The sequence below is a fragment of the Atractosteus spatula genome, chromosome 16, assembly GCF_055471065.1.
Source record: "Atractosteus spatula isolate fAtrSpa1 chromosome 16, fAtrSpa1.hap1, whole genome shotgun sequence".
Lineage (NCBI taxonomy): Eukaryota > Metazoa > Chordata > Actinopteri > Semionotiformes > Lepisosteidae > Atractosteus > Atractosteus spatula.
In genome coordinates, this window is record NC_142721.1 from 5,785,847 (window position 1) to 5,807,439 (window position 21,593).

The 21,593-nt window shown below is 38.4% G+C and overlaps 1 protein-coding gene across 1 annotated transcript in view; it reads right to left on the reverse strand.

Moving 5' to 3' along the window:
- lrp5 (low density lipoprotein receptor-related protein 5) overlaps positions 1-21,593 on the reverse strand; it is a 72,036-nt gene that overhangs the window by 24,091 nt on the left and 26,352 nt on the right. The window contains exons 6-8 of the mRNA XM_088935039.1: positions 18,150-18,546; positions 17,265-17,436; positions 144-360 (exon numbers count right to left, since the gene is read on the reverse strand). Of these exons, the coding sequence (XP_088791165.1) occupies positions 144-360; positions 17,265-17,436; positions 18,150-18,546 (786 nt within the window). The remainder of the gene's footprint in view (positions 1-143; positions 361-17,264; positions 17,437-18,149; positions 18,547-21,593) is intronic.

Genomic DNA, 21,593 nt, shown 5'->3' on the forward strand with positions numbered 1-21,593 from the left:
ATCCAGAGGTCAAAGGAGACTTTTGGCTAGTCGGTGTCTGAGTGCTGATCACTTCTTCCTTCCCCTCCCAGTTTAAAATTGACGATGTAAGCTTTTTGTGAGGAGTATTTGATATCTGCCAATAAGATTAAAGTCAACCGTACCAAACGCCTCGGTCACTCTGGTTGCCTTCAAGCCCATGAGATCCGGCAGCTGGTCGATGATAATCTCCCGGATGGCTTTGGTCTTGTGCACTCGCTCGATGCTCCTCCTCTGCCAGTCTGTCCAGTAGATATAATCGCCCAGCAGTGTGAAGCCAAAAATGTGGGGGAGCTTGTCTTCCAGCAGGGTTTTCCTCTCTGTCCCATCAATGTTGATGACCTGTGGCAAGGAAGGAATGAGACAGTCTTACCCGACTACCGTACCCTTGGGCCCTCAGCGACATGTTGAAAACACACTTTGACGAAAGGAAATGACAGGAGCTTCCGTAAACTGACAGGGTTGTCTTATAGACGTTTTTTTTTTGTTTCCTTTGCAGGAAGAACGAACTACAGCCCAGCATCTGAAAGAAGAGCACAGTCTTTGAAGTACACACAAAAGCCCAGCAAGAGTGGTCCACTGACATCAACAGGCTCTTGAGATAAAAAAACTGTACAACTTAAATAAATCAGCAGCACCGATTTTGGTCTTCTTATTTAGCAAATTATGTGTAAGAACCACAAGAAAAGAAGAGCTACAAATACCCATCTGAACTTGTTTCATAGAACTCCACAAATGCTCAAATGTTTCCTGACACCCTGAAGCAACTTTTCTTTATGAAATTAACTAATCTAAAAAAAAGTTCTTATTTTTTATATCTTTATATATTGCAGTGTTTTCTATGGAATGATATCAGCTCATATTAATTATTTTAATATCAAAAGATATAAGCTAAATATATTTCTCACAAACTGCTGAACGTGACAGCACATTGCTCAGGTCACTGGGTCTGTACAGGTTTTACAAAGTAATACCTTAAATACGAATATCTCTGCCTCCTTTCTATATACAGAAAAGTTTCTTCTTCAGATGATGAGAGAGACAGTAACAGAACACAGGTCTATTCAAAACAGAAGCCAGAATGACACTCAAGCTTCTGTAAATGCGTTGATGGTAAGGAAGAGCTGCCATCAAATGCTCCTCTTTTGGATACATATTCACAGAATATGACTTTATCTTACTACTGGAGCAAATTATATCTGTACTTGAGCATGTGGCAGGACACCGTTGAGTTTATCTTACCACTGGATTTCAGGTAAACACAGTATAAGAACAGTCAATGATGGCACAACATGAGCTTCTGTATTGTTACAGATCTTACAGATTGTTACAGATGTTTCTTAAAAAACTTTTTCAACTAAAGAATTCTGTGTTATCTGATTACAGATATGTTTTACATTTCTAACAATGGTTAGCAAGTGTCTCCAAGCCTCCCCTGATGTGCCATACAGTGGCTTGCATCCCAGTCTGACTGAAACCTGAAAGCTGAAGGCAACAAAATGATATTGTGTTCCACCAGCTTCATTGTTAAAGCTTGATTTTCTTCAAGCTACGGAATCCCGTCTAAAAAGGATTCCAAAAGCTACTTGACAAAAAAAGTAGAAAAGATTTACATCTCCACTGGAAAAACATTCTACATATCATGCAGAAATTTACCCCCCATAGGAAGTGTTTTACAAAGACAAGCTGAGGAATAACTGTTCACATTGTGAGGAGCACTTCATGTATTGTTTTTCTAGTTGGCAGTTTATATTCCAAATTAACACAAATTTGTTTCTCTCACTATGGAACACACACTTACAGTCTACTGATAATTAGAAATATTATATGATTATGCCCTCCCACCCCCAGTATCAATTTAGAGTGTTTTTTTCATTATATATACATGTACTGTACATTGGTCTGTATAAACTAAATGTTGTGTTAAGAAATGATGAGAGAGGTATAACTTTTTCACTATATTTTGGTCCTGTCATTTGTTCTTTATTCTGTTAAACTGGGGAATAACATGAGTTTCCAATAGGTGAAAGGCTTTTTGAGGGCTGAATTTTTCTGAGACTGAAGCTCGGTTTTTCACCTAGGTTATATGGTGAGTTCCTTTTCACATTCAGCTTTGATATCCTTTTGTTGACAGTATCTTGATGGTGAAATGGTTTGAAATATAGTCTGGCAAAAAAAAAAAGCATCAAGTAAGATGCACAACACACAAGACAGAAAAAGTAAGGCTTTTTGCAATTTCTAACACGTTTTGCAATTTCTAACAGTTTCTAACAAGAATTTGAACTGCAGTTCAATCCATTATCAAGATAGCCATTTTATTAAAATAAACACATTTAGGCTCTGCTGCTTTTATATTGTAAAGAACCAGGTCTCAGAGGCACTGAGTGAAATGAAAAACTACAGTTGAAAAGTTCATTCTGCCACATCTGGAGTGGCACCTCACTTGAGTCAACAGGGCCTGGCTTTCCTTCAGTGCAAACAACTGGAATTTTTCCAGTCATACAAACCTGCCCCGGCGGAAATTTACCTTTTTTTCAACAGCACGGACCTTTAATAAATCATACCTTCCATGCTTAAGAAAAGCACTCAGTCTTGACACCCTCAAAACCCTAAATACTGCTAATAAACCAGGACTGTAGGTTTAGAGCAAGGCTGTATCTGATTCCCCAGACATTCAGGAATTAAGAGTCTTCTGCACACAGTAGGACTTTATGAAGAACACATCTGCTGTTCTGCTTCTGGCCAGTATGCAAACATGAAGCATCAGCTTTTGACATTCGTTAATGTGGTTATCTCAATTAAAACAGTGAAAATAATCTACACAATTCCACATCCTGTTGTGGAATGAGGAAGATGAAGTTATAATAGCCTGTAGAAGTACTCGAGCATTCCTATAGCAATCTTTCAGAAAACCAATTTCTTGTCTACAGTTCTGCTCACAAACAGCAAGCAATTCAGATGAAGGCCCGCGAGGGCCTCTGGATGCGTTTATGTGTACTGTTGTATTTGGCTTCAAATATTCATGTTTTTACATGTTTATGATCTTAAGACACTTCTTTCAGATATGGAACATGGAATGGGGAATATTAACTTTGGCCATCTATGTTTTAATGATTCTACATATTTTTCAAAAAATAAAGCAACTTTTAGGTATAATTCTAATTTATCAAGAAATACCTGATGGGTTAAATTAATACATCTAACTGAAGCATACAAAAATTGAGCAAAAAGAATTGACATGACCCTTTATGAATAACACATATTAGAATTGTATCTATTGCTTCTTATTAAGCAGCTCTTCAACTAAGAACTTCCTCTTCAATCTCTGTTCCCCTCTTAGGCTTTTCCTGTACTTTTCCTGAGTGGTGAACTTGTACACAATGTTGGTCATGTTCCACTTGGCTCCGCTTTGAGATTGTTAGCTCAACTGGACTTGATTTATTTCAATAACGCAGCTTCTCGATTTCCTAAATCTGGCAGAGCTGCCAATTAAAGGGGAAAATCGACTCTCTTCTCACTCACAGAGAATTCTAAGATGGCAGAGACCGCCACATTCATAAGTGTGTCATTGTTCTCAAACATTTTGTTTATTCATTTAAAAAAAAACAACAAGAAATACAAAAAATTGGATTAACTAAAAAATGGAGGTAACTAAACAAGTTGTGAAAATAGAGAAAGCACCTGACCACAGAGTCACAACTTTGAAATGAGTGGAACAAACCTGTTCTTAGGTTTACTAGGTTTACCGGTGTTAGGCTTTAATCTAAAGAGGGGGTGGGGTAAAAAAAAAAGGGCAAATTTAATACTTTTACCATTTCCAACCAAGCCTAGAAATTCAGCCTCAGAACTAGAATGAGCTCTTCTGTGAACCTGATTCACAAAGCTCCATGAACCTAATACAGTCTGTAGACTCAAAAGAGGAAAAAAATGTTGCGTCTGTAAGGCTTCCATTATTAGTACAGTAAATGAACACCATACTTTTCCTTTTTATTTTTCAATCTGAAACCTAAATAATATAACCAAGCAGAATATTATAATGTCACAAATCTCACAGTTTAATGGTAATCTGATGTGATCACAAACTGAGAGGCCCTTTATCAGGTCAGGGGCTTGTTTTGGGGCCTAGAGACATATTTGGCCCATGTTTATCTGCAATAATAAACTCCCACAAATCTGAACAATTTTAAAACCCCTTCAACTGGAACTGTCACACAGTGATAAAACCATTTTTTTCTCAGATTTAACACAACCCCTTCCAAGTCACTTTGTTGGTGTTCAAATTTAGTAAACACATTTTCTCAGGAGGAAGGAGTCTGTGGTAATAGTTTTCACAAGAGTTAGAAAAATAATGTTCTGTTTTCTTTTAAATTGATATTTGACTGCTTCTAGTGAAGGACGAGTTTAGAAGTTTGGAATGCTATAATATCCTTGAAAACTATTAATGTCTTACTGGAATTTCAGTTATAGTGATGAAGTGTGTGTGTGTGGTAAGAGACGAGTACATGGAAGAAAGTTAACCACTAATTTATGTTCAAAATACAAATTCCTGCTACTTTTCTGCATCTGGCTATAAGCCATAGCTCTGGAATAAAAACTGTCTTTCATCACTGTTACAGGAACATTTAGCATGATAGAGTTTTGGATTGAAAATATAATGGCTATACCATTTTTTTTTAAAAAGCGAAAGTGACAGTACTTTCACCCTAAATAATATGGTACTCCCAAGACATGATGTGTACACCTAAGAAATACGGAACTGGAGTGGGAAAAGCTGCTATTGTGTGCAGCCATTGTTCTTTTATTTCCTTTAGAGCTATGTGATTTTATTATTATTAGAAATCTCATTTGATTAAATGCCTTTGAACATCTGTTTCCTCTTACAGCTCAATCCTGACCAGAATAAGTGAACTTGTTTCTGAGGTTTTCATCACGTTGGCAATGTCTGGGGCATTTTATTGTCTTTGCATACCACCAAAATATATTAATTTTTACTGTGATTATTTTTTTTTCTGCCTGGAGAGAAAAGGGTGATTTTCAAAAATGCTTTATCTAAATACACTGTCGTGTTACATTCACTGTCTTCATCTCACCCAGGTAGAGCTGAAGTTCCCTGTGTCAGGGTAAACCAAAACTTTTTTCTCTTGAACCTCTTTTGGTAAACCAAAACTTTTTTCTCTTTAACCTCTCTCTCATACAAATAAAAGAAAACACACAAACTTCCACAACATGACAATTTTCTCTTTTTTTGCAAACTAAACAGATCTATACACATATAATACCGGTGTGGCTCTGTTACTGACGCCATGTTCTTTGGATTTGACAGACCCAGAATTTATTTCTCCAAGCAGTGTAAAGAATCAAGTGTGCAGCTGGTCAATGCTCTGCCACTTTCCTACAGAGCAGAGAATTTACCATCACGCTTTCCCTTCACTAAATCCACCTCTTCAAGCACTTTCTGTAAAGGTTCTGTAAAGCCCACAATTTCATTCTGGTATAAATATAGAGTCAGACAGGACACCTAAATAAAATATTTGCCAGAAAAACATGGTCTGTTTTGCTGAGAATGTTTACGTTACTTGTGCTCTAGAAAAAATGCTCAATTTTCCCAGCTTGTGCAAAAACATGCATTTTTACTCTATTACTCTTTTATTAGCATGAAAAACAAGTCTTCTGTGACTTTCCTAGACAGAAACTAGGAACAAAAATACCAGAATGTTTCAATTAATTTCCCACTTTTAGTTAAATCAAGCATAAAACATTTACAATTAAACCATCAACAAAAAATTGCAAAAGCAACTTGCAATTTAAAGGTACTAGGTGACAGTAGACGAAATTGAGACTTCAATGACACGGGAAGTCAAATATTTTCCATTATTTTATCCATTCCATTGAATTTGATTCTGAGTAGGGAATAAAAAAATGCACTTTTGTTGGCTTTTGTATCAGCAGGAGTCTTTTTTTCCCCCATTACAAAAACGCCATTCATTTTTAAAAGAACAATTAGACATGGCTCACACTGCTACAGGATGGGAGTAACATTTTTTCTCCTTGGTTCTTTATTTGAGCAGTTTTTAAAGAAATCAGTGGTGAGATTTTAGTGGTGTGAGAACCTCTCCGATCAGGAAGACAAAACAAAAAAATCTCATCAGTGATTCAGACAAAGTCAGACTCAAAAAACCCTAGAAGAATACTTCTCCGCCTTTCCATATCTAGGATGCAAAGCAAATTAAATCTGCAAAGCAGTGGCAACAGCATGGGTTCTGCCTCTATAAGAAAGCCAGGTCAATGTCCTGTGAGGAATATAAAATAATTTAAAAGATAGGAGAGCTCACAGGAAATAGTTCAGTTACATGAAGGACAGGGTAAATAAGATATTGTACTTTGAATGCTTTCAAGCTCTCTCAACCAACTGTGGAGTTTTCTGCTTAGTAAAAGTTTACTACCAAACTCAAAATTCAGATTTGTAGTACAGTGCTCCAACTCTTTGGTTTTTTTAAATTTGCAGCCACTGCCAGAAATTCCAGTGTTGACGGGATTAAATTACAGTGAACAGCAAGTTCTGATATTTCCAGTTTCCATTTAATTTGGCACATTTACGAGACGACAATTTAATTTGTCTTTACAACAGCTTTGCACTCAGTAAATTGTTTTTTATAGTACTGGCTTGACACTAGGCTGACAATTTTTAATCCCTCCCATTTCCTCAAATAAAAATTAAATAAAATTAATCCTAACGCAAGATAGACACCCTAAATCAAATGTTAATCACAGTTTAGTTGCAAAAAAACCTACTAATGAAAAATTGTTGGACCCGAAATAAGAGCACAAAGGGTATGTTTGAAATTGATCTGAAAAAAATTTCAGGCAACAGCAACAATGGAGCATACTTTAGGAATGATAATAATAGTAAAGTAAACGCGTACATTGTGCATCCTCATGTGTGACTTGGACAGCATGTTGACTCATACCTCTAGAGTACTAGGGGACTACATGATCTCCGCCTTTCTGTAGGTACTCCTGCTTCCTTGCACAGTCCAAAGATATGCTGTCCAGGTTAACTGGTCTTTCCAAATTGCCCTATGTAAATATGTGTATGAGTGAATGCATATGTGTATCCTACAGTCTGGAGACCCATCCAGAGTGTAGTCCTGCCTTGTGCCCTGCTGTGGTAGACTCTTGACTCACTGTGACCACCTAAGGATAGAGAGGTTACTGAAAATGGATAGATGGATTTATATGACATTAACAAAGGCCATTATAAACAAAATCCAAGGCAGAGTAATCTATAGACACCTGTGCTATCTCTCTGCAGAAAGAGAAGTGCCAGGCAGCAGCACAGCCCACACAAGCGGGGTCTGTTCATTGTTAGAGCTCATGGTTCTTTCCATACTGTTTACATGTTTGGGAGCTGGAGAACCTCCAACTATTTTAGTTGTTTTAGTTTTCACAGCTACAACCCACAGCTCTTGCCTGGGGAAAAAAAGTGCAATAACAGCACACAGATTAGTATTGGCGTATTATTGTTGGTTGTATAATGGCCGCATTTAATCAATACTTCAGATCCAAAATCTAGATTCCTTAGACTGTTAAATGCCGCATGTCCCACAGTCCACTTGCACTCTTTCAAGTTTTTATGAGGGTTTGGCCCAAGCTTCAAAAACTATGGATATTGTACAAAGATTGTTTCTTTTTATCTAGGGTCACAGACTTTGGCCGTGGCTTGAACTACTTCAGAACAAACTGCACATTGGTTGGACTTGTTTTTTTTTTTTTAACATATGCTTTTCTCTTTTTTGTTTGTTCCCTCCTAAACAGAAACAATCTCAAGCTATCCTTATTTTATCAGAATCCGGTTCTCCCCATCTTTTAAATTTATGGAATGAAACTTATAGCTCTGAAACATGAGAGAGAATACAGTACAATGGAATACGCACAAATAAATGAATATGATTTAAGCCTAACTGAGTAGAAAATTCATTCTGCTGCTCCATCTGTTTCCTCATTGCAGATCTGGACGAATTTAAGGGCTGGATGCATAAAACTGAACAGTGCTAATTTCGCATATTTTTTAAAGTGAAAACAAGGCAGGTAGAAGAAGGTCTCTGATTAAACATCCATCCATTCTCTAACACTTTATCTATTTCAGGGTTGCAGGTGGAGCCAGGGGATCCAGAGTCGATCCCGGGAAGCAACAGCTACAAGGAAAGACAGACCCTGGATGGGATACCAGTCCATCACATGGCACACAGTTAGGCACACTCACACCAGGGCAAATTGTTCCAGAAGCCTATTAACCTACCAGTAAGTTTTATAACTGTGAGAGGAAACCAGAGCTCCCAGCTAAAACCCAGCCAAGCACAGGGAGAGCACCAATAGCATCCCAGGCCTGGAACAGAACCCAGGGCCCCAGCACTGTAAGGCAGCAATGCTAAATACTGCGCCGTCATGAGGAGCAAACTGCCAAGAAACCAGACCTTTCTTTTCAACAAAGAAACAAGCAAAACTAGCACCACGCTATAGCTTAATATCCATCTAAATCTCAGATGGATTAAAACTTCTTTAACAAAACCTCAAGTATGTCTAAAGCTTTTCTGAGTTTGTGATTTGTAGAAGAACAGTCAAACAGATAGCTCCAAATAAATGTCTCAATATTAAAAAAGAACAGTGAATTTAACCTCCCTTCCAAACAATATCTTGTTCCTCCTACAGTATGGATGTGTGAGTGAGCACTGGTGCTCAAGTCAGTCTGGAGTGTCTCACTTGCAATAAATCTAATACACTAACCTATAAACAGTCATGCACTCATATTACACATCCTGCCAATCCAATGAATGCTCTGCCAAAATTAAATTGCATTTGCATGTTGATTTAAAGTTCACACGCAAGAACTTACGCCTGCTGATCCATCAGGACTGTAATAATTGGATTTGGTGAAGAGAAAAGGGTTTCAAAGGCTATTATTTAAATGGCATCATGTAGCCTGTAAATTCCTACATAATGTGGTCTTAGGCACATATGGAATGCATTGTGAACAGACAATTCAACAGCTGTGGTGGCGACTCTTCACCGCAACATTGCTATAAAAAGGAGAAACTTCAGCACAATCATGTTAATAAGCCACAAACACAGCCAGAACAGAAGCTGGGGAGTGGATTCTTGCACTGTCCGTGAGCAGCTGTAAGCAAGTGTGTATCCCTCAGGAAATTAAATAGAGTGTTATGCAAACCCAAACAATACCGTTCTTAGCCATAGCAAGTGAGTTTTGCTTTGTCTGGCGACCATCATAATCTGAATTTATTAAACCTTGCCTCTTTACAAGGAGGAGACCCAGTATTGAACCACTTTTTCTTTTTCCTTAAATTGTTCCAGTCACTTCAGTATGGAACTCTTTCCGCAAGAATACCTTTCAAAGGCTGTACATCCAATATTACAAAATGATAAGCATTATCACAAAAAGATGTGTGTGTCTGAAATACAGTTCTCCCTGCCCCTGCTGAGATCCTATCCCGTTCGCTAGTGACATTCCTGCCATGCCCAAAGACCCAGTCCTCTGCCATGGCAGATTTCTGCACTATGTGAATTTCAGAGTGACATCAGCTCTATAATTTGTTCAGCGTACTGAGCCCTGGTAAATGCACAAGGACTTTATCCAGGTGGGGGCTGCACATTGGTGGTGGTGGAGGGGAGTCCCCATTACTTGTAAAGTGCTATGACTGGAGTGTCCAAAAACAATATTATTATTATTTATCCATTTTCTAGCCATTTCGTACTATTCGGGGTCACATCGAAGCCAGAGCCTATCCCAGCAAGCAACAGGCACAAGGTGGATACACCCTAGACAAGACACCCTAGACTAGACAAGACACCAGTGCATCGCAGGGGACACACACAGACACACACACTCACACCGGGGCAAACGTTCCCAGAAGCAAATTAACCTACCAGTATGTTTTTTGGACACAAACAAGGGAGAACATACAAACTGCACACAGACACTGCAGCACCTCAGAGCAGTGAGGAAACAATGCTAACAACCACTGTGGGCGGACTTGTCTGCTACAAATCTGTCCATCTCGCCACACAACTTGTACACATTTGAAATGTTCATCCTCCGTTATCAGAAAGCTGGTTATTCCTGGCACTGGCCACAGGGACTCACAGCCCATAGATTTAAGACTGTCAAATGTATTATTCAGTGCAGCATGAAATAGTCCATATATTGACTGCATTCACATTATTATTGATTCATTTTCATGAATTTAACCACAAATTTTAACTTAATAATAGTTGCAACATTTCATTAGACAACAGACTATTCTTAAATCATGTCTGATCAGGTTCTTGTTAAAACCTTTTGGAAACTGTTCAAACTGCCGTAAAAAGCAAAATGGAGCTAAACAAAGACTGAAACACCACAATGTATAAATTGCCCAGACGAAATGCAACACTAATGTCTAGTGGATTTCATCAAATATTTTATAATAGATATAAAACAAAATTACTATTGAGTGAGTACACAAAATGAATCGGCGACTAAATCTGTAGGGCCTCAAGGTGGCCGGAACAGTCTGAGCCTATTTTACAACACTGAAACATGTGAGGTGCCCAGAGCTTGCAGTGACTCTAGCAGGACACAGGATGCTTCTCCAAAGGATGCTGCAGTCCCATAATGCACTTGGAGCTGCGTGTGGAAAACAGTAAACAGCTAAGAGAGTGGGCATGTTGAAGAAATATGTGCACAGCCCTAGTTCTTCCCAATGGGGGTTCACAGTTTTTAGCACCCAGGTAAGTTGATTAACACTTGGGAGTGGCAAAAAGCAGAAAAATAACTCATTTTAAGAAATCATTAAAAATTAAATTAAATTCAAAATTAAAAAAATCCTGAGTTCGGCACTTTAGTTAATGAACAGGTATAAGCATGCTGATGTGTACAGATATATATGATTATTAATTGTAAATGTTTTTGCATGCCTATCAGAGAAAAACATCTGATTATTAAAGGCTAAAGCTAATTAATGTGTTCTATATTTGTGTTATGATTTATTCCATTGCCTAAGTCTGCACACCATGTGCAGTGAAATATATCTTTATAAAACAATAAAGGGACTTTCATTGCCTTTAGCTACACAGGAACATGATACTACTAGTGCCAAGTCCACACTCCAGACATCTATTTATTTTGAACATTTATCTATTAATCTCTTAATAGTTTGAAAACTACCACCAGCTATGTCACAAAAGCTAGCACGAAGGCAGGCTTCTGACAGGATTTCATTAGGATTTGTTTACAGGATATTCAGTCATTAAAACAGAAGATATTTGCCATGTCTAGGGATGTATAAAGAACAGCAGACTTCTTGTGGTTTTGAAAGATTTTATCTGCCTCTGCTGCGTGGTTACAATTACCATGTTGGTGTTGGTTGCTGTCTGGCCTGGTCATGTCTCATTCTACCCAACATCTAATAGAGTCGGACAACTGGGCAGTTTATTTTTAGTAACCTATTATCATTAAAATTAAGTTGCATAAAAATGTTAAGGAAAGAAAAAAGAAAAAAGACCAAATGAAATAACTACAGTTCACGTTTTGTGGCTTTATACTGTATAGTAGAAATAATGATTTTTATTTTCATCTACAGTAAATGTGCTTTATGCTTTTACCAGGCTGGAGAAGGTGTCTTTCTTTGAATGAGATGTTAAATTGAGGTCCTGACTACTTGAGCATTAAAGAACACATGGCACCCTCCAGTACAGTAACTGTGTTAAACCCTGTGTCTTCTCGAAATTCTGCTCTAGGCTTCTACAACCTCTCTTCGTTGAGCTGGTGAATCAATTTCACACTTCTCCACCTAATCTGCTGTGGGCTGTAAAGTGCTAAAACAGTGCAAGAAATTTGCATTATTGATTATCATCATCAATATCTAGCCAGTATGAACAAGTCATATTTGCTATAAATTCAAATTAAATGTATTTTGGAAATGTAACTTTTCTCTAGCTTAAACAATCTTACCTGAAATGTGACACGTTTGAGATCTACTGCTAACACATGGCTACCTTCCATTCATATCAATTCATACAGCACACTGTGTAGGTAATTATGTCCTCAAGCAGATACACTAAAACACTTCTAAAACTTTTTCTTTCAAATCTCTGATGTTTATCAATGAAAACTTCTCATTGAAGAAAATGTGTAACTGGAAAACTCATCATTAAAATGAGACCACTTTGGCTGAACATATATGTTGTGTGCTTTTTGGATCTACAGAAACTACTAGTAAAAAAAAAACGTAGTCATATTAAATATCAGATGGTTCTGAACAATTTTTGCAATAATTTTTCAAAGAAACAACGTCTCATGCTCTGTGTCCTGTTATGTAGACTCACATATACAATTACGAAGATTCGCAAATGTACACATCTTAGAATCACAGGAATCCAAAACACTAGAGAATTGCCAATCTGCATAACTGTGTGACAAAAGAGGATTTTCCACATTACATACAGCACACCAGTCAAATGAATCATCTAGGGCATCTCCACATTAAAGAGAGGTGGTGTGCCGGTAACATCAAAGGGGTTTTGGAAAACGAGAATCTGAACTCTGAAAGAAAATGGAAAAGGCTCACAATTCCCATACTGTTTAAGAAAATCTCAAAACCTGAGTGCCAATAATTTAGTCTTCTTTCAGAAGTACGGAACCAGAGATGAAAGGAGACAATTCTTGGAAGTGGTTCAAAACCAAGCTTTCACCAGCAAATGTAAAGGAATGAAGGTTGCAGCCCCACAATCAGCATTTCAAACTAAACCCTTTTTAAGGCAGTTTTTGGTAGCTCACCACAAAAGCACAAAAAACTACTAAGTGCTGGCAGAAAAATCCGAATGTCTAAGGGCACACATTTAGAGAAATGTCAGATCACAGGCTATGAGGAAAGTGTGTGTGTGGAGGTGGGGGGGGGTCTTGAGGTAATTCAGTTTGCAACAACGAAAAACGTTCTTTTCAGAAAATCTGCTGTCACTTACACAGGGAAGGCTTTACAAAAAGACTGGGAGGAGGGCTACAAAGCTTCCAGACTTCTATTTATAACCATTCAGGCAGTGAACAGGCACATTCCAAATGCCAGAAGGCACTTTCAGAACCTTTCATTCAAAACCTGATGTTTATTTCATCTCTAAAAAAGTCTGGCACCAAAAAAGAAAAAAAAAAAGAAATGGTAAACAGAAACATGTAAATGTGCTTTTTTTCCCCGTCAGGGGAAAGAAATGGCCTTGGTTCGTTTCATGACAAAAAGAAAGGGGAAAATGCAAAAGAAAAAGCTCATTATGTAAAAACTTTAATGAGAAATTACTAATGGCTTTAAAATGTCGGGATTTCTGCCCATTAGCACTTCAAGCGCTTTCTTTCTTTCAGTTTAAAGTGGATTTCCAGAAGAAAGGATGAGTTCCATTAGGTGACTTTTAAGAACCCTTCTGAAAGAAAGCAAACAGAAAACGCTTGTCAGCTGTTTCTGGAGCTGAAACCACCCCAGTCACTGAAGTGTGCATCTGGCTGTGGGGTTCCAGCAAGGACTAACCAGGACCCCATTATGTCTTCATTGTTGCTCAATACCAAGGGTCACCTCCAGTGTAGAAAAAGAGGGCTGCCTTTCCCACCAGACCCCATTGGTCAATCGCAGTGTGAAAGAAGGGCCCCTTTTTCTGGTGCCTACAACTGTGGAGCTGTCTCTCCACTCTTCAAAAAGGCCCATAGAAACCATCTTTCTACAGTTATAAACTTTCTCACACGCACAGGCAAGAAAAGAAAGGAGAGAAAAACACTGGCACATTTGCTTTAAAAAAAATCTGACTGAACCTGTGTTATTTCTCCAGACAAGGTAAGCTTTATAATCCCAACACTATAATAAGACCTAACATCATCAGTTAAAAGGACAAAAGTGACAAAACTACTGCTACGTTTGAAATCACAAATGCCTGATAGTTTTTTAAGGCAATATTCAGAAATTATAACACTTATAATTGTTAGTTTTCATTAATATAGTACTTACTAAGTTATTTAAAAAGTTGTCATTTTATATTCATTATTTACATTATTTACATTATTATTATTATTATTATTATTATTATTATTATTATTTACATACAAAAAAACCCCAAAAACCTCCAGTTTAAGAATTCATCTTAGCTCACTCTAACACCAAGGTAAAAAATTCTCATATCCAAGCCTGTCAAAGTGAGCAACATTTGGGTCTGGGACACTTTGTACATTGTCATACTTTCAGAAATGCTCTCCCTGGAAAAAAAAAAACTGCTTCGGACAGAGAAAAAAAAAACCCAAATCAACATATTCTTCCTGCTTGCATCTCTAATTGAATCAACCGAGAACACCTCCAGAATACTATCGCGAAAGAGAAGGGGGGAAGAAAAGAGTGGAGCAAACTGCACGTGGATGCAACTGGCCTCTTCTTGAGTTCAATGTCTCCACGGGGGCACCCTAATCCCTTTCACTCTCATCTCATTCACAGAGCTCTGCATGCCTGCTTCCATTAATGAAAATCAACACTTTCCACTGCCCCCCACCCCACACATTCCTCCCCTTCCTCATTTCGGCAGCGCTTGTGCAAGTCAAACCTTCGCCGTGAGATATGTTTTAAACAGGCTTCAGGCAGCTCCTCTGCTCTGTCCCCCCCTCCTCCAGTTAATGTTTTTAGAAGCTGGGAACAATGCTCCCGTGGGGTGCCAGGAGCCAGGGGTAAGCCCTGTAGACTGCTGTCATGCACCTCTTGACAGGCCCTGCCAAATGGCTCCTTCAGTGTGTAAACGCTTTCTGAAGTGACTGGCTCCTTTGTGCAACAGCTGAACATGCAGATGGGAAGCACTTGGTAAGGAAAGAATAACTGCTGGTCTCCCCGCATGAAACCCCATACACCCTGTGAAAATGTACATCTAATCAACATACCATCACACATTCAGCTATAGTGCAGCTACACCACCTTCCTCTAGATTTTTGCTGACAGACAAATCTATTAACCTTGCCGGAAACATTGAGAAACTGTTTTTTTTCCCGCCCAGTTGAGGATAAATCAATAACAAGCTTTTATGATTCAGTCTCAGATTTGCAGAACTGACAACTTTTGAGGTGAGAGAGAGTTGGTTGTTTTGTACAAATAAACTTATGTGGCGTGTTACATGGTGTGTTTTCTCAAACATAAGAGCAACAAGTGACAAGAAAGAGGCCTTTCTTCTATTGTCTTTTAAGAAAAATAAACCACGCACACAATTAAATGTTTTACCCATTACCCTCATTACCCTACAGTGAGAATTCATATTATCATTAACAACTCGTGTTACCAGGAATTTGCCTTGAAAAGGACTGCAATTCAAAAAGACAAAAATGTTGGAAGTTGGAGGCACTGACTCAAAATTATTGTACAACACAACAGATCTTCCTGCAGCGCTCTGTTTGCCTTTATGGGACTGTGCAATAAGGGTTAAACAAATTACTAAGATGGGTTTCTGGCAAACATCATTATCTTCTGTTTATACAATAGACCCTGTGGAGCACATGACTGAGTGAAATACGACTGTCAAGGCATTCAGAAATGTGCAAACCTGTTTGTGCAAGTAGTTTCCATTACACAACCTTTAAACCATGAAGTATATGCACATACACAACAAGACAGCACCATTAATTTGGAATCTAAACTAAGTTGGACTGTGATTTTTTCAGATCTACCCGGTTATGCTAGCCTGGTAACCCCTTATCCTAAAACCTGGCTGTTGAGATCAATTGTGTTTTTTACTGCCAGTTTCTAACCGATGGCTTTATAAATAAGCCACAGCCTTAAATAATTAGCTCTAGTATAATCTACTGTTGGTCAAAATAAGATAATGTAATTTTTCTATATTCACCTGCATCTCATTATTAATATTACGGTGATATGTAATGTAATTATGAGGATTTTGCTAGGTAAAATATACCAGAGCTAAGCAAGTCAACTAGAGAAATAGCCTCTAAGAGATCTGTTTTGAGAGAGCACGTGACAATATGTGTTTCTGATGTGGGATGAGATTAAACTGCATATAGCTAGTTCAATTAGGAAATGAAGGCCTGGAGTTTGAGTGGAAACCAGAAGCCTCTACATGCCTTGTGACAGGGATCTTTAAAGGCTGTCCTGGAGAGCCACAGTACGATGGTTTTAGAGGTACTTTTTAAACAGTCACTGAGCAAAATGGCAATAACATGCAACTTTGTACTAATTAAGGAAATATACAATGAAGTCATTTAGAGCCTAGCTAGTACAGCTAAGGCTGTCCACCCCTATCCTAAGGAAGTAAATAGTGTTCCAAAAATAAATAAAATGTTAATTTTGAAGAGAACAAAACAAAGATTGCATACAAAACGACAAACTTTCTAGAGAGTACACAGTCTAAAAAACGAAGGTTCTTACAGTCAGAGAGAGTCACTAGGCTAAGTACTTCATAGTATTCTTTATAATTGCTAATATTCTCCAGTAAAGTAGTTTATTGTGTGTGAACATGGCCAATTAAACACCCTGCATGACGAGACAAAAGATTTTTCTAAACCTCATGCATAACAGCGCTAGTCTGTAGAATCAGAACAGAAGAGAATTGAAGCACTCGTCCCTGCTATTTCAGAAAGCAGGCCCGCACCGTATGGTATTCTCAAATCAACTTGATGTATTTTATACAATAAAAGGTTTTTGCCACATTAAGGTGGTAAAAAATGAATGAGCCTCGTGCGAAAACTTCTCACAGCTCTGAATATTCTCAGGCACACTTTCAGCTAAGGCAAGACATGTTTGCGTAGGTCTCCAATAAAGAACACAATGCTACCTGAAAGCACGCCTAATTAAGAAGCAAACCTCTGCTGGTAGCAAGACAACAAGTACAATAAGTACAATGAGAGGGCCTGCGGGACGTGGCACAAGCTTGGAGCGGGGGAAACGTTCAATTTTGTGGTGTGGCAGTCTCGGAGGTTCCAACCCCAGCGTTACGTGGAGAACTGGAATTTAGTGATCTGGTAGTGTGTGTCCAGTGTCCAACAGAAGGTGGTTGGGCAAAACTATCAAACTGCATGTCTTGCAACAGCAGCGCATTGCTTCCTTTAACAACCGCTTGGTGAGCTCACCCAAACAACTGGCAGAGAGTCATGATGAACAAAGAAGGCAAGCCAAGACAATCCCTGCAATGTGACAGTAAATTCCTGCAACTCCACGCTTTTATTTAAATACCTCAATTTTGTCTGTTTTGGCATCGCCCCAGTACAGCTTGCCCGCCGTGTAGTCTATCGCTAGCCCGTTCGGCCAGCCCAGGGAAGTGTTCAGAAGGATAATGCGATCGCTTCCGTCCAAGTTGGCACGTTCGATCTTCGGTTTTTCCCCCCAGTCAGTCCAATACATGTAGCTGCAACACAGACAAAAATTAAAACACATCATCGGGCATTCTGCCCAGGGCTACAGCCATCTCCTGAGCTTATGGTACAAAATACAAACCAAACTATGAAACAATTATTTATTCTTTATCGTAATTAAAAGCTCTGTTTGTGACACAATTTAGTTCAAGGCTGAAAATTCACAAGAAGTGATTTCAGTCTCTACAGGTTTGTACAGAAAGTGCAGAGTAACATTTTCACATGTTGTTTCTGATAAACAGCAGGAGCACCAGTTTCTCCAAGTATGATACCTGCACAAGCAAAATGCCATTTGGTTCCTTATGATTGCAAACAAAAGCAAGCACCTAATGGAGGCAATACATCAAACATTACCTTTGTGTTGACTGTCAAAGGGTATCAAAATAATCTTCAGTCATTTGTTTTGAAGAACCTGTGATGTGGATGGCACATGCTACGTACCTGAAGGTCAGATGCTTGTGATCTGAGCCTGCCCTAAGATTACAGAGTGAGCTACACCATATAGCAACAGACTGGGTTAACAAGAAAATAAATTGGTTCAGGCCTTTCAAAAGTTATAAGAAAAGTTGCTGGGTTCTTTTCAAAGTTGATCTAATGACAACGAAAAAATACTTTGTTTAAACACAATGTGTTGAAAGAGGGTAATAACGAGGCAAGTGAGCCTAATGTGAATGGATCAAAATGTGCGACTGCTCATTCTACACACCCTCGAATGGGGTCGAGTACAATAGCCCGTGGCTCATCGAGGTTTTCTGATATCAGGATCCGGCGGGATGTGCCGTTGAGCCGCGTGACCTCGATGCGATCGGTGCCGGTGTCAGTCCAGTAGAGATTCCGAGCCACCCAGTCCACTGCAATCCCATCGGGGTGATTGACCTCCGTGGTCACGAGAGTCTGAGCCCCACTGCCATCGATCTGGGCACGCCGGATGGCCTTGACCTCGTCGTCGGTCCAGTAGACATAGCCTTCCACTGGGTCATAGTCAATGGCTATGGCATGCCGGATGTCATTAATCTGCAGGACAATATCGGTGAAGTCGGGCAAATCCAGAGAAATGCGGCGCAGATCAGTCCGCCGAGCAAGAAGCAGCACTTCTTGGGCTCCTAATAACAAGATAAAAAATATAGATGAAGCATTGGAAAAGGAGCGCAAAACGCCTTCAGTAAAATTCAAAATTTTTGAAATTTTGGGAATTTTTTTTTCCCCAAAATAGAAAAGAGCCACAGATCTAGAGTTGCAGACTGAACACATCATTTTGCACACTGTTCTTCAGTTAAACATTTTGCTGTAAGTAACCGAATCAGTGTTTTTGTGAACCTGTGTTTTCAATTGATTTCTGGGAGACAGTTAAATTTCTATTGTTTATTTTTTTTAGTCTAAAATGTACTCTGTGGAGGCAATTAAGTGGAAGACCCTTTATTTAAAAAAAAACAATCTCATTCTAGCAATTCACGCTTCAGTGCAGAAAATGTCAGCTGCAATCTTTTGGTGAAATTAACTCCGATCAGACGTGACAGCACAGAAACAGTTCCTTTCTCGGCTGCAATCTTGCCTTCGGCTCACGCCACATTGGGTAATTGACAAGACGTCTATAAAATGACAAAAACTGCTCCAATTTACCCACTCAACCTAAACAAGTGGCGACTATTGATGCTGCAGGTTCTAATCCTTGCCCCCATCTCTTTCCCCAGTCAGCTAATCAGGTCGATACAATGAGACACTGTTTTAAATTCAGTTTAGATGGAAGCTCATCTGAATGTCTCCATTTTCTACCCAGAAAGCCCCTGCACTACAGAAATTAACTCCATTTCTCCAAGTTGTACTTGGAGAGTAATGAAGAGTATAAACGAATACAGGTCACAGTCCTGCCTTGTAATCCTGGTGGTATAAATACAGAAATGAGAAAATATTTGAATTTTACTTTATTTTTTAAATAATTTAATTTAATATAAATTGTTATGATGGCCTGTAAGTATGACCTACATTTTCAAACGACGAGTAAAATGAAAACTTATATACACATTTACGCAGAAATAGCTTTCTTTAAATGCGTCTTTTTCCCCAAAAAAAACGCAGTGAGAAATGGATAAAAATGGCTGGTAGGAAGCTGGACAAGCATGCTTCATTGTGCAAAACATGTTTAAGTCATTTTGACAAAATACATAAACTGTGCCTTGCCATGATTAGGTCTGATTTCCTTGATAACGGGTGTGCCTCTGACTCGCTAGTAGACCTGAGAAGGGGTCAGACTCCTCTAAGGCCTGACCTTCACCTATCAAAATAAACATCTCATCCGCAGTACCATGTGTGTAAAAAGAAAAGCCAAAGACTGTGGCATTGTTTTCACAAGTGGTTTTATGCTCTCCTGGGATCGTGGAAAATCTGCATTCACCAGCATTTTGCCAATAGTTCCATTGCCTCACAGGCTCCGAACACATTCTCCAGCCACCATAAATACTTAAAATTTGTGAGGCTGTGTTCTTCTCGCAGCTTTAAACGAGCTGATTTATACCAATTTACACGCCAAGGCTGGCCCAGCTCTATAATAAACAGAGCTGTTGTATTATTTTTATTCAAATCCTCAATGACCCATATAGGAAATTTAGACATGAATTTCGCCAACACTTGCAGTGAGAGAAGAGAGGCATATTTATGAACTGACAGACAATGGGCTGATTGTGTGCTTACAGAATATAGGTAGAAGAAACTTTGTTAACTTTTAACAGTTTTAAACCACCAGTATGATATCTTGATAAGAAGCATTAATGACTCCTGGCAATCCACCATAAGACACATTTGTACCTTATGTGTACATTGCAGTACTGACAAAAGCATTTAATTATCACATCTTTATTTTCTGCATAAATTATTTGCTTTAGAGCTGGTGAAATATCTGCCCTTACTATCTATCTATAATAATTACTGCAGAAACCTAATCTGGATGCTTTTAATGTGACATCCATTCATTTGTAAAAAAAAGAAGACATCTAATCTTACAACATAAAGTTACTTATGCTTATTACAGACATAATCCCATCCCTACTAAATACAGTACTACAGTTCTATTTGAAAGGATTATAGAACGAGTTTCATGGTTCAAATCTGTGCAAAAAGTTCAAGTTAGCCCCAAAACACTCTGGATATATACTTGTGTACTCTAATAAGCACATTAAAAAAAGCATGCCCAAATTTCCATTTCCTGCACTTCTCAATTTCACTCATTGAACTAGTCTTTAACAGCAGACTGCAGCACAACTGTTTATTTCCAGCTGGTTTCCTTCACTGCACAGCAAAAGCAAACAGAACCTGAGATATGTGAGATATGTACAATCATCCTTTCAAATAAGGGAGACAGAAGTTTCTATTTTTATGGTAAACAGACCTAATCCGTCTCTCATTTAATAGTGCTGCACATTTACAGGGCTTTTCAATGTCAGAACAGTACAAACAGTCAAACAAGGAAAAACAAAGACATCATAGGATAGACTCTTGTGAATTTCATTGTGCTGCTGTCATTATAAGCAATATACCACATGTTATACCATTATATACCATTATGTTTTAATTAATAACACAGTCAGGACGGGAAATGCTGACTATGTAGTGCTATACATAGACTCAACATTCATGGAGCAAGGATGCATATTTGTAACATAGTAGTCTGGTAAATGCAAACACAAGGAATGTGGCTGCTTGTAAATTTTGATGATTATATAAATTTATTTATATAAATTTAGCATTAAGAACTGTGGAGCAGCCATCTGTCAGAGACTAAACCATTTCTTTCACGGCTATTTGGTTATAACTACATATAAAAGTTTTGTGAGAGACCAATGTGCCAACATGAAGAAACAACTCAACTGACAAAAATAAAAATAAGGTCAAATTAAGTGATGTGCGAAGGAAAGTCTGTGTCAGCTGTCATACTTTTTCTGTTTTCTTTTAGTTTTAACCGAAGTTAAACATCATATTTTCTGAGAACTACCTGAAAACACTGAGTTTCATGTCCCTTTGGCAAACGTTTTGTGATGCAAAACCAGACCCAACTTAACAAATAAATCTATGAGTAATTTAAGCAGCAGAAACTGAGAAGCGAATCAAGACAAAATCACTTTGCCAGCAGAAAGATTCATATAACATCTTTCCCCTT